This window comes from Tyto alba, unplaced genomic scaffold (assembly GCF_018691265.1).
Source record: "Tyto alba isolate M040663 unplaced genomic scaffold, T.alba_DEE_v4.0 Super-Scaffold_38, whole genome shotgun sequence".
In the NCBI taxonomy this organism is placed as follows: Eukaryota; Metazoa; Chordata; class Aves; order Strigiformes; family Tytonidae; genus Tyto; species Tyto alba.
In genome coordinates, this window is record NW_024881313.1 from 33119055 (window position 1) to 33133342 (window position 14288).

A 14288-nucleotide genomic window follows, 5' to 3' on the forward strand; every position below is an offset into this window, starting at 1 on the left:
CTTCCCTCTGCTTTTTCCTAGGTGTTCATCTCCTAGCTCTCCCTTTCCCACAACTTTTCCACCCTTCCACTAGCCTGATTTTTAGGAAAACCTTCAGCAAGTTCATGCAACCCCTCATTCTTGATCTTCCTTACCTACAGTTCCCCACCTGTCTGCCCAGATTTTCTCAGCAGTGCTGGATCTAAATGAAATATATTTCTTACTCCCCCCCAAAGCAACACTCCTCATGGTGAGACACTGCCAACCTCTTGGGAAAGGGAGACCATCCCCCTCTGCTGCATCCAGCTTGCTCCATCACCCAGGAGTATGGCTCTCCTTTTTTCTCTCCCTCCTCTTTCCTGTGTTATACTTCTCTGAAGAGGCCAAAGAAATAAAATACCAAATTTATTTTAGTACAAATTCAACCTGCCACACTGCAATTACGACCATCCTTTTAAAGGCTTATCGAAAGCAATTTTTGTCACAGCAGTTTCCCCTTCCCCAGAGGCTGGGGACAGCTGGGAGCTCACCGTTACCTGCTTCACAGGTGTCAACTGCATCTATCAGTGTCACAATGCACCTCTAGTTGTTCACCTGGATTTTTAACCAGCACCCACTGAGAGAACACCTAATCTCTTTCCCAGTTAAGCCCCCGTAAAACCAGTGCCTTTCCTACGGCTCTGAGAGCAGTAGGTTTTGATTTCAAAGCACTCTGAACTAGATGAAAAAAAAAAAACTGATCCTTTTTTAACTGGATTCAAACTGTTAAGCACGTAGGCAGAACTGCTGTGTGCGTTTCTTTTATTCCAGCAGCAGATACACTGTTGATGTGAGTCACATCTTCAAAAGTCCCCCGTGGATGTAGCCGCTCCCTGTGGCAGCGTGCTGTTTCCTTCCCGCTTCCATTCCTGCTGGTGTCCTTTTTTTTTTAATCAGAAGGCTACCCCCTGTGAACTGGGTGCAGTTGCAGTATGTCTGCCTGGCTGGCAGGGTAAAAGGACCCAGCACTGAATTTAGCAGCTTTGCATTCACCACCAGCAATACAGAGCACAGAAATGCTGCTGTGCACCATGGTGCGACATAAAGCGTGATGATGAGGAGGAGAAAAGAGGGCAGCTTCTACCTAGTTCCCATGGATTTTTACTTTAAATCTGCAAACAAATATAACACACAAAGGAGCCCAAGCAGTCCTAGATTTCACACACCTGTTACAGCTTCAAATTATTCCCGAAAGCTGCTCCTTGCTAGCAGACGTGGTCACGGCAGGAGGCACTGACTTGCTTCTGAGTTACTTTGAGAGAAAAGCACTAATTTTAGTGGAGCCAGGCTTGAAAGGGAAATGGGCAATCTGTTTTTGCTAATGGCTATAAAAAGTATAGGAAACCAGCTTGCTGGTCCAACGTGTGAGAGTGTGACCATCACGCTGCCAGTCAGGGGGAACCTATTTTTCCTGCTTTGTTTCAAAAATCAGTGGGAACAGAATTAGACAGTTATGGGAACTTGATGTTAGTAGAACCCAGATAAGAAGGATAAAAGAAGTCCAAGGACATAACCTGCCTCTTCCAGGCATCTTTAATTTGATAATTGTTCCCTTTGATATTACCCTAGCAATTCAATGTATTTTCCAGCTCTTCATCTTAGGCTATTAAGCCATTTCTCAGGCAACATCACAATACTGACTTCCAGGCTCATTTTTACCTTTTGCACAACTCCAGCTCCTGCTCCTCCTTGCACACCACCAGGATCCTCCCCGCTTGCCTTGCTCCTCTGAGCAACTCTGCAGCCTGTCCTCCCCACGCAGCATCACACTGTCAGTGCCCTCACCATCACTCTTGCCTTTCATCTTGCTTCTCCCAGGCGAACTTCATCCCACCAGCCCCGTCTGTGGGCTGGACTCTTCACTCAACCTGGCATGGTGCAGGGATGTAACAAATACAAAGCTATTGCATTGAAAGTCTGAGGATACTTATTAGGTACTGCAGGAGGACATCTGACTCACAGGTTCAACAGCAGTTGGTGACATGCAGGGGAATGGTTTCAGTTCAGAAGGCTTTGAAGAGATTAGGTTACTTATGGGGGGCTCCTAAATATAGGGTTAGGCAGTTATGAAAATCTTGACCTCCTCATGACATCAAGCTACTTAAAAAACCTACAAACGAAAACCCCTATTTGACCATTACAACATTACTTCTGCTTTTCTAGAGTGTGATATTTTTCACAAACAGGACTTTTTCCAGTATATTTCTGCCTCCAAATTCAGCAGTTGCTGTACATGCCAAAGGATGATTTTCTCAGTCTGACAGCAACCCATGTGCCCCAACAGCACCCCAGTTCTGCAGAGAAGCTGGGCACTGAGGTGCTGCTAAAGCCAAGGTACAGAGCTCCTCCCCAGCTTGCCCCTGCAGACTATATTAATTTTTAAAAGAGCCAAATTGATTTCTCATTTCATACTCCCTAACAGTAATGAACAAAACAGCTACAAGGCAGAAATGCTCTCCTCCATGGCCTATGACAGTATGTTTAAACACCATTAATTCCCAGGTTTTCTGTCTTTAATGAATAGGTTACTGTCAGTACTGAACTTCGGCAATTGCTCAGCAGCTGTAAGGCAGGAGCAGGGCAACTTCTCTTCAATGCTCTCAGAGTACAGATATCTCTGCACATGAAAATGTAGAAATCTCTGAAGACGATCCAGAGTAGGGTCTAAAATCAAAAGTACAGTTCAAATGGTTCATTTTCCTCTCTTCTTTCTTACTGTGGCAACCATGACAGAGTATGAGTCCTTATCTATTCTGCTTTGGCAACACAGGATATTACTTCATGAAGGCATTTAGATTAAGAATAGTAATCAACCATCTCCAAAGCAGATAGACATTCCACTAACACCAACACTACCTCAAAGTTCACTGGGTGCTTATTTCACTAGCATCCATGTCTTCATGACTCACAACAGATGGTTTCTGAAGGCCATTCCCAACAAAACATCCACGTTGGGGTGGCCCTCATCTGGCACCGCCTGGGTTCAAGGGTGCCTGCACAGAGGCGTAGCTCCTTCCTAAAGCAGATCCCTAACACACACAACACTGCAAACTGAACTGGAAGACAACTTTGTTCCTCCGATGACAAACAGAAGGATGTTTTTCTTTCATGTCAACAGCCCAACCTTGCCAAGGGAAAGTCTCCTCCTGCCTTACAATTCGGGCAGTCACTTGGAAGCAGACAATCTTTTGGCCCAGGGAAGCAGCCCAGAGAAGCCTGGACTCCAGCAAACTGTGTTATAGCTGTCTAGCAGTTCAATCTTAGTCTTAAGGGCTGTCAAAGCAGCACCTGAATGCAAACCATTTTCATGATGAAAAATATTAGCATTTACAAAGTTCTTAATATCTATGCAAAGCAAACTATAAATAATTCATTTACTCTACAAGCATCTGCATCATTTGAAATGCATCAATGCTTTTATCAATACAGTGCAATAGATTTACACTGCACAGAATAGACTTGGGGGCATTTGGGCTATCCAAGTGTTGTTGATCTGAGCGTTATTACTAAAGGTAAACTGAAATAAATTACCTCAGTTACTACAGGATGATTTTTTTCAGCATGGTAAATAAAACTTATTAGTTCTAGGTCATTAAATTCAATATTAGACTTTAAAAGAGCCTAGAGATTCTATGATGCTATTAGTAAAACATACAACAAAACATATGTGCTTCAGTATTAAAGATAAAAGAATTACTCTATTATATTTAGATTTAGTTATGAGTGCATTTTTCAGAAGGACTTTTGAGATAAAAGCCTGGCTGCCATTCTCAGATGTGATCTAGGCACACGGTGATTCTAGCTCTCACTGAGTGGCAGGTTTCCAAATAACTGAGCAATTTCAGAAAATGTCATTCAGAGCCTTTTGCTAATTTACCCACTATTCCTCTTCAGACAAGAATAAATACTATTTTGCCAGTGTTGCAGGTAAAGCAAGTGGGCAGGGACCTTGGAGAGCAGGACTTGATTTTAGAATTTTTTAAAGTCAACTTCCTATGACCTCAAAACGCGTCCTTTGGTATCCTGTGCCTCAGTGCCCCTCGCTGCTTGAATATATTGTGCTCTTCCTTTCAACCTTTATTCTTCTCATTTGGCTACAACCTCTCCGCAAGGACTGTCTCGCTGTGTCTGGCCAGTGTCTAGCACAAAGAAGATGCACTCCTAGTTGGAGCCTCCAGTCACTAACACACAGCCAAAAAGCCTGGCAGCAGCCACTGCTACATACACTCTGTCTTGCAAGATGCCAACAGCAAGGCTGGAAAAACATCCTCCAAGAAGTAACTAATGATGGCACGTTGCATCCAATCAATCACAATAAGCATGGGCCGTACATTATAGGCTGCTATTATGTTTTTCTAATTACAACAGCAGCCAAGTACTTTTAATGTGGGCAAAATGGATTTGCCATTAAGTAGAAAGACAGAAGATAAGCATAAGTCTCTGCAACTGGGGTATATGATTCAGTCTCTACTCCATACTTTGACGTTGGGCACGATGCTGCCTCCCTGTGAAAAATGAGGAGTGCTCTTGAGATATTGGGGCTCAGATTCACAGCTGATGGGAATCACTGCAGCTCCACAGGGCCACAAAGACAGCACTCAAAACCCGACCGGCTTCTCCGGCCAGGTCCAGGTAATGACTACAAATTATTGTTTTCAGGAGAAATCAGATGACTGAGCTGTCTTCAGCATGAAATGCCAGTACCTTTCTTTATCCTGGGTTTTGCCTACCATTACGAGAACATTGCAGCATCCTGATGAGCTTTTCAGAAACCTGAGCTAAAATCCTGTGTGAGAGGAATTACAGGAAAAGCCCAGTAACTGTGAAGCCTAATTACAAAGTAATGTGGAGCTTGAGAGCAGACCTGTTAAGCAGTTAGAGACTTGACTAACGAGTGGGCCATCTGTCATCTGCGAGAGGACTAACAAAAGGACGGCACAGGACACTGCTGATGGTGTATGGAGGAGGATATGCAAATGAGGAAATGTCCAAATACAACATTTAAGATACACAGTATGAAATGAGCTGCTAATTGGAGCTCATATGCATGCTTAGCATATGGACAACATAATTATAGTTGTAGAGGAAAGGTAAGTTCACAACAGAGGATGGTAACAGAGCGACGTGGGGTGCGATGCGCGGAGCGATGAGCAGCCAAGCGCAGGAGGAGGCACGGGATGGATGGGGCTGCAACAGGGACGCAATTCAGATTCTTTGCACTTGAACTGCAGGGTAGGGGGATGTCATTTGATCACCATCACAATCTAAAATTTCCTATACTATATTGCTATATTCCTACTATACTATACTATACTTCTATATACTACGTTGTCCTGAAGAGTGAAAACTTCACAATAAATCCAGTGCTTATTTATGCTACAGGACAAAAGTAAGCAATAGCAGTTCCTGGAAGTGGAACTAGAAATAAGTTCTGGAGCAGTCAGTTATGGTCTATGAATGTGTCACTCCCCCCTAGAGTGCTCTTAACTGAATCAATAAAAGTTGGGGCAGCAGAAGACACTGAAAGCAGCAGTTAATTAAACAAAATATTCTTTCCTCTCCCTAAACTGCTAGATAAAAATGCAAACTGGAATTTGAAATTACAGGTGGCATCACAGAAATTCCAAGAGGTTCAAAGTTCAATCTTTGACACATCTTTCACTTAAGTAAAATTAATTGCAATTCCTATAAAAAAAGATGCAGGCATATCCACAAACCAGCCACAAGTTGTGAGTGAAAACTTAGAAAAGCTTGTAGTCTTTGTACTGGAAATGTAGTTATGTCAGCTTTTGAGACTGGTTCTCTCTGTTGTTTTTTTTTTTTTTTTTCCCCTTTTACCCTAGCTCCTTTGAAGTCAATGAAATGACAGAGCTATTCATCATAAATACATTATTTTTTCCACTTGCCCACTGCAAATCAAGAAAATTCTTAAACATCAGCTCGTTCCATCAATTTCAGTGAGCTTTCATCATAGTTTTAAGTGCAATTCTGAATATAAATACTTTTAAAATTTTTATTTTAACATTTGTTCTAAGACTTAATTAAATCAAAGGAAAGACCTTGCTCCTTCAGAGAGTTTGAATCAGCCCCTCCCTTACTGGGAAGAACACAGATATTTTACTGACTGAACTATTTCGGAAGCAAATCCCTCACATGATTCATATACACCTAAACATGCAACACGCTTCATTTGGTGAGCCTACCAAACTCCCATCTTCTGCAATAACAATAGGGAAAGGAAGGAAACAGAGCTTTGAAGAGTTGAGAGGACTGATTTTTGCAGATCTCTGAATGACCATGATATTTTGCTATATAATTAATTGCAGAAGAAGGGGAAGAGGGATACACAGCAGCTACCTCTATTTTAATAATGTGCAAATTCTCTACAAAACATCAACTCATTTGGTGAGTCGATACACAATGTTAAACATGCAACTTTAAAATATGTAATGTTTCTGCTAAGGCATTCCATCACTCTTGTTATACTAAGTTTTATTAGTTTGGCTTAGCCATTTTCAGAGTCTTTAATTTGCATTTTAAAATCTGAGGCTAAGAGACCAATAGGAATGTGTGCTTGGGATATCAGGCTACTGGTCTTTCATCTTGCTTATCAGGGACCTTAATCAAGATTTAACCACTTAGTCAGCTAGAGAAAGCTGTGAAAAGCAACTATAATGCAGAAAAGTAATTCATGTTGTAAAATGGCTTTGCGTCCTTGGATGAATGACATTGAAGATTAGCATCTTACCCTTAAATGTGAAGTCAACCTTGGGTAAATCTACAGAATATCTATTGGCTTCATAAAATTACTCTAGACATATTAAAACCAATATCAGTGATATTAGTAGCACAGTAACAGAACAAGTCCTTCTAAAATATCTATGCATGTTTGCACAATACTACTTTGTGCTTTGTCCTGTACAGAAACAAAATTTTAGCAGTTTCAGATAAGGTAAGACTGACGTTAAATTGTGCTGGAGTCAGTGAAAGTACATAGAGTAGGGAGATGGAGTTTAAAATATGTCAAGATTGGAGTCTTAATAAGAGTGTATAAAGCATCAGTATGTGATCACAATGGGAAAAGCATGAGAAATACTGTTCTTTCATAGAAGACTAAAGTTTTGTGGAAAATATGCCTTATATCCCTGTAAAGCTATACTCATCAGAGGGGGCTTGTTATACATAGCTCCGTGGAAATCATTCTTTGTTCCTGCAAAGGTTTATTTAATTCATTATCATTCCCTTGTACTCTAGCAAATAAAAAAAATAGCAGTAATGGTTTCAATAAAACACCTCTTCCTTCATTAGGCATATCAGTGTTAAAAAAAAAGGATACTAGACAAATAATTCTGAACTGCAGTGCAGCTAATATTTCCATTATCATTACTCCTAGAAAGTGGTTATGGGGAGCACCATTGTCGCAGATTATACAACCTGAAAGAGAGGACCTGCCCATCGGCAGGTGTGCTTGTGAAGGTGCTTATCATCCACAATTGCTTTTCCCTGTAGTTGAGATGGTGGGAGAAGTCGGAGGCAGCTGTGCTGAGGGTGGCTGGGGAACATGTTAATTCAGAACTACCCTTTTCATTACAGGTATTAAAATTATTCCCAATGGGCATAACAGACAAGGAAAGCCAAACACAAGGAAGAATGCAATCCAGTTCCCCATTAAATTAAAAAGAAAAACTAATAACTTCAGTGGTAACAGGAGCTGGACTGGAACCTACATGAATGGTATAACACAAATCATTTTATTTTTGCCAAAGCTTGTTCAGACTGCAGCAATTTCCAGTGAAAGCTGGAATCTACATGCCCCAAAACAGCTCTATTCTAGCAAATACTACATGCATTAATTCAAGTATTATTTGGTTTTCCCCTGACTAGAAAATAGAAGGCAGCAGAGGATAAAAAGAGCACATGGCCTGTGTGCAAGGAGCAGCCCAGCTGCTGCTGGACCACTGTTTGCCTGTTGCTTAGCAACGCTTCACATCTCTGCTGGGAAAAAAAAAAAAAAAAGTTTTGATAAGGTAATATAATCCTGAAGTTTTTAAACATTTTTTTTTATTTTATTTTGTATTAAATTAATGACTGATAGTGCTCCAACCACTTCCTCCAACCATGCGCCACATAACCTACAGAATGCTGGAAGCTATTTGGGCCAAAGGCTGTAGTTTTCAATGCATAGCGGAGCCCACTGGAGAGCCCTAAATAAAAAAATTATAATGACAGAGCAGTGATGTTTGCATATTTATCAGGAGAAAAGCTGGAATAGGAATTTGAGGATTGAATTTTTGGGCATGGTTCTGGGCAACCAGCTCTAGTGCTCCTCGCTTGAGCAGAAGTTGGACAAGATGATCTCCTGAGGTCCTTTCCAACCCCACCCACTCTGACTCTGTAATTTCAGGAGCAAAATAAAGAATGGGAAAAATAAAGAAGGAAATAAAAAAGAGATGCCCAGAGAGCAAGGAAGCAAAGAAAAGACACTGCAACACATTCATGCCTCACTCACCAGTTATCCATTTAGCCTCTGGGTCATGAATTTTGAAATCATCACCGAAGAGATCTTCCACTGTTATCTTCTTCTTCTGAGACAAGCTGTTATCTTCAACTGTAAAACATTTGAAAACAAACTGCCATTACTTCAACTTTGAAAGGTATCTGAACATACAGCAACTGTGAATAGTGCTATGTCATATCTCATTTGGAAACAGTCCACATTAAGCTTTCTGTCACATGTAAGTCCCTTCCCATTGTCAGTGTTATAGAGGAACCATTTACTGGTTCACAAACAGAAACTTCCTGGTTATTTATGCCTGGACTCATCAACTACAAAAAGACCAAGATATGGTCCAAAACATACTGTTTCGGACATAGCCTGATAAAAAATATTTTAAAAGTTATAAAAAAAAACATTTATAGATGTCATAGTGCTATATAATGCTTACTATTCTGAAGAATGTTAAAGCAATATAACACTAAGACTATTCTGAAATAATTAGCTATATTTTTAAAAAGTAATTAAAAGTAAACAAGTTTTTATAGCTTATATTTTTATTTCCTTAAAAACTGTCACACAGAACCACAGTTGAAAAGGTATTTAGCCTTATAAGGGCTCATACAGACTACTTCAGAAATTCACAAAAAATTTTCCATGGGCATCAGAAACTTGGCTGCAGAACTGTTTTTGAAAAATCTGAGACATAACCCTAAATCCTTAGATGTTGCATAGCTGGCCCGTACTAATTTTCATTTTTAGTGAAAGGATATAAAGTTTCATTTTCAAACATGGAAATCTGGACAGTATTTACATTGAAGAACCAGACTGCTAGTTTAAGATGTTGTAAGATCAGCTTGTAATAAACAGTGTCCTTCATTTAGTTCATTCTTCTTAACTCTGCTCTGTAGTACTCCACTTTCCCCACAAAGAAATACTCGCTGTATTTCTTCCTCTGCTGTCTTCCATACAGTCCTCTACACACTTCCCATGATTCAGTCAGAGATCGTCAACAGATTTCTGATGCAAAGCACAATCTGAAGAAAATCCACAACTGATTTCTTTCTGCATGTATAATATTGTTACAAGGAAATCTGTCTCATCTACGATGCCACCAAGACTAAACATGCATGAGTCCAACTAAATAAAACCAAGGCATAAATTTAACCACTTGAACTTGCCGCAGCTAGCATCTTCTCTGCCAAAATTATACCTTCTTATTTCTATCACCACCTCTCCTCTATGTAACAATTCTCATAAGCACAACACAGAGGCTCCTGGGCCTATAACTGAAGTGTTTATGTTGAATCAATGGATTCTTGCACCTTACAGATGAAGAGTATATATATTACATAACAGAACTCTATTGTGGGTACTTAGTTAATATGAAGATGGATTTTCATGTTCTCAAAGCTGAAATTTTAAAAGAAAAACTAAACCCAACAATTTTGATTAATATATTCCTTCTTTTCTTTTTTTTTTTTTCCCAACAGTATTTTTTTGTGTTATGACAAGCAGTCACCTTCCATGAATAATTTGTTGCCAACATTCAATTTTTTGCTGAAAAAATATTTTCCTAGAAATGTTTCAGTCAGCTTTAAACACATTTGCTCTTTAAAGGAACACATGAGACCACACTGAGTATTTACACAGCAGGGTTGTGTGCTTCAGCATCTCTCAGCACTACAGCACCCTCATGCCTGAGGTTTATTGGTATCATGCAGCCATAGCTGTCTTTAACACTGTTTAGTACTAAACTTTTTACACTGAACACACTCATGATTTGAAGCAGTGGAATCAGCCTCTCTGAAGCCATTTATTAGAGGTAAAATGTCTTTACTACACTAAATTGAAGCTCCTGAGCTACCTGTGACCACTGGAAATTACGTATGAACAGTGTTTTGTTCCACTAAAAGGTGTTTCAATACAAACTATCATTTTTACCAAATTAAATAATATACTTCAATTTTCATATTTTTTCCAAGTCTGAGGTTTCAAGCACACTGCTCAATGTGGCTTTCAAATACTAAGACACATTAATACAACTTCTCAGCCAAATCTCTTTATGTGACAGCATTGTGCCAAGTTCTTCTGCATAATTTTCTTTATTAAAATGGAAAATATAGATCAGAGGAACTCCAGGAAACTGTTCCAGTTAGTTCCCACCATGGCGCAAGGCCCCAGCACAGGATACCCAGGGCGATGAGGCGGTGCAAAGCAGGAGGTCGGAGCCCACATACAGCCCTGGGCTTACAGTTGTTTCAGGCACCGCTTCCCAAACGTCACCCTGGGGAACTCGGACACCCTCTTCCCCACCATAAGGGCAGGCACAGGCAAACCTCTGTGCTGGAGATTTAGGAAGGGGCTGGGTGGGAAGCCCTTCTCATTCCCTCTTTCTGTGCAGGATGGAGACAGTCTGGGAGCTGCCTCACCTCTGTGCCTTCACAGCACTTCAAACTCCTCATATGGGACAGCAAGGAGAGGTAGCAACTGAAGCATGCACACCCACAAGCCTCCCTAAGGCATGTTGTTGGGACTCCCTTACTGTCTCCCACAGTGGGGTCTAATAGCTGCAGTAGGTCCCATAATGAACCATGGACAACATTAATCTCAGCCATAGAGCTAGGGAGAAAAAAAAATAACTAATTAACCCATCAGTGATACTTTTGTAAAAAAATCAGATTTACTGACCTCTCATTTAAGACATAAGTAAGTCAGAGCACTCATTAGGAATGCCTAGTCCATTTCTCTGGCCCCAGTGGAGACATTTATGGAAGAAGAAATGGGATCTCAGGTTGTCCACCCTGCCCAGAGCAGCAGTCTCTGAGCATTGCCTCAGAGCATCTGAGCGAGCTGGTAGACACAAGCTGTGTCCACAACCAACTGCAGAAACCTTGAGGCCTCCTTGGCTTTATGGAAGGAGAGGATCAAGCATGTGTCACCACCTTTTTTGCAGTCATGTCGCCCCCCCCCAGCAGACCCAGATGGCAGCTGCCAACCGGGGCCTGACAGCACAGCAGCATGGCAGTAGTGCAGGTGGCACAAGGACTTATGATTTGAGTGCCACATCAGAAACCCACCATCCAAAGAGCAAAATTACATGCTGAGAGAACCAAGTGAAAACCATGTCCATTTTGTTTTTGATTCAACGTTAAAGGCATGACAGGAGCCATGTGTTGGTCAGACCTATCGGGTTCATCTGTCTGCACCTCATCCTTGAAGTCAGTGCACCCAAAGGGAAATGGGCTGAACTGATAAAACCTTCCTCTCCAGAACACAAGCAGAACAAAGATCCTCGAGAAACCCAGAAAACTCAAACAGAAAAGGGCTATGAGCTGGCCCTCCTCCCTGTTTTGCCTCTCCAGTACCAATCCTTTCTTTCAAGCTTCCTCTCAACTCCATCAATACTCAGAGGCTGCTTCACGGCTCAGAAGATTTCAGTCACCTTTGGGTACCCACCTTTCTTTCCGTCATCCTTAGGGCTGAGCTACAAGTCAGTGCCAGATGCCTTTCTCACACACTCTGGGCTATTATGCATTGCAAGCACATGGGTGAGTGTGTGCCCATGGATGCCCACCTCTCGGTGGACAGCACGCCAGGAGCTCCCTTCCCACCTCAGCATACCTGCTCAATCCCTGGGCAGACCTAATCCCTCTTTTCTCCCAGATGACCTCTCTGTACCCAAAAGGCAGTGACCAGACAAGGCAAACAGGCAACCTTTCTCTCTTCTGTAAGATCCCACTTTTTTTTTTTTTTTTTAATGGCATATAATACACATTTCTATATAACAACTCTAAACAAACAAATGTCATTCCTGCACAGCTGGTCACAGGGTATTTCCTTGCTCTTCCTCACTAGCAAAAGCCTTACAAAGCTTTCTAGGAAATGCATTTGGCTCTCTGACAGCATGCTGTGCATTAATGTTATGCAATGACTACCTTAGTACCATCTCTGAAAAATGTTTCCTATGAATTTTGTAAAAATTTTGATATGGAGTTGGGTGTACTTTCTTTTTTTCAGCTAATGGTCAGATTTGAAAGGAGAAAACTTGATATATATCTCCAGAAAGCTTTAAATATTAGGAGCAGATGTGCAAAAAGTCCCTGTTTGCCTCCATTTCCAAACAGAGGGGACAAGAAAGCAGACTCTTCCTAGGCAAAATGTCTAATTGAATTTGGGGAAGGTTTTTTAATCAAAAGTTCTGTAGGATTGGGTCCTCTCTTCAGCTTTGATATGCGTGTGTGCATGAGCATACATGCATATCTATAAATTTTTGCATATCTATGTAAATATGCAAACAACACTGCTAGGATGAGATTCAAATAGGTGCCATATGCTGTGACAAGTGAGCAACCATCAATTAGGAAAGGCTCAGTCCCACACTTTTATCATTTGTATAAATAGCTTCACATTTTTCAAAGGTGGGTGGGATGGCAGAATTCACACACACACGAAATAAGAGTCCCTCAGCGTAGGTAGTTGTGTGCATGAGGTGTACTATAGTGTAATTAAATGCAGGCTTTCAGCAGTTACTGCTTCTTTTGAGAATGTTGTTCTAGAATACCAAAGGATATACAAATCACATCACAGAAATGTTGAAATTTTATTAGGATTTTATAAATAAGACCTAAGTGTTAGCTAGCAATAAAACACTGCTATTGTAATTACAATATCTGCTGAATGCAAAGAGCACTGTTCCCAGTTTATGAGCTAATCTTAAAGTAGGGTGAGTGACTTGCCTCTGAGAAACCCAGACCAGTAGAGATTTCAGACTTTCTGCAGCTGAATCCAGAGTTAAAACCTTCTTTCTTTTTGCAAAAGAATCTCAAAGAGATATATAATTCCCCTTTTTCCTCAACTATTAAATACCTTAATCATTATCTGTTCTGCTAAGCAAACGTTCCCTGTTCCCCACTCTACCACTTACTTTTGGTTTTGCAGGAGACTACACCAGCTTTCACAGTATTGGGAAATACCACCATCATGATGCAAATTATGGGCCCAGTTAACTACTTCTTTTGTCTGAACACAGACTACAAGACTGCATGCTGCACTCTATCTCATGTAAGTCCCAAGTTTCTCCCTGTAGGCATTGCATAATGTTCAGCACTGGGTTTAGAGTATCACTGCATTGCATGCCTTGGTATTGCACTGCAAAACAGGCCTTTGAACCAACAGCAAAATACTTAGAGAAGAAAGGTTTCCCAGTCAGGGAGATGGCCAAGATAGACAGGAAAAAGTAAGGAATTCAGAGGTAAAATGCAAAAGGTTATTTGTACTAGTATGACAGTGTCAGGTTGGATTCCAACACTATCATCAGAAGGAACATTTAAAAATATTTGAAGTATTCTCCAGCATTGTGCTCTGCTCATGCCAGACTGCATCACCCCACCTGGGAAATTTCCAGTGAGGAGGAGTTTTCTTTGTTTGTTTGTTTTGTTTTTGTTTTTTTTTTTTTTTTTTCTGATATTACTCTCAGACTTGGCAGCAGCTCCCCATGAACATCCACAAAACTACTTCAACTCCTTGTTTTGGTGTCCTCCTGTCCTTTCCTGGCCTCTTTTTCAAATATCTATCATTTATTTTTCCGTTTGGCTACCAAATGATAAACATTTCTTCTTCCAGTGATCTATTTTATGGCAGGGAAATGCAGACTCTGCTTCTCCTTTTGGACAGGCTCCTCCATCTTCCCCAGTCCTATCTTGTTAGGATGTGCTATCCTCAGTCAGGATTAGCAATGCAATATTTTTTATGTTTGTCAAACCAGGCTCAATGT

General features: G+C 40.8%; 1 protein-coding gene across 4 annotated transcripts in view; it reads right to left on the reverse strand.

Annotated features, from left to right (window-relative positions):
- DPP6 (dipeptidyl peptidase like 6) overlaps nucleotides 1–14288 on the reverse strand; it is a 559441-nt gene that overhangs the window by 158497 nt on the left and 386656 nt on the right. For all 4 annotated transcript variants that reach the window (XM_033009667.2, XM_042801789.1, XM_033009666.2 and 1 more), the window contains exon 3: nucleotides 8528–8626. In XM_033009667.2, the coding sequence (XP_032865558.1) occupies nucleotides 8528–8626 (99 nt within the window). The remainder of the gene's footprint in view (nucleotides 1–8527; nucleotides 8627–14288) is intronic.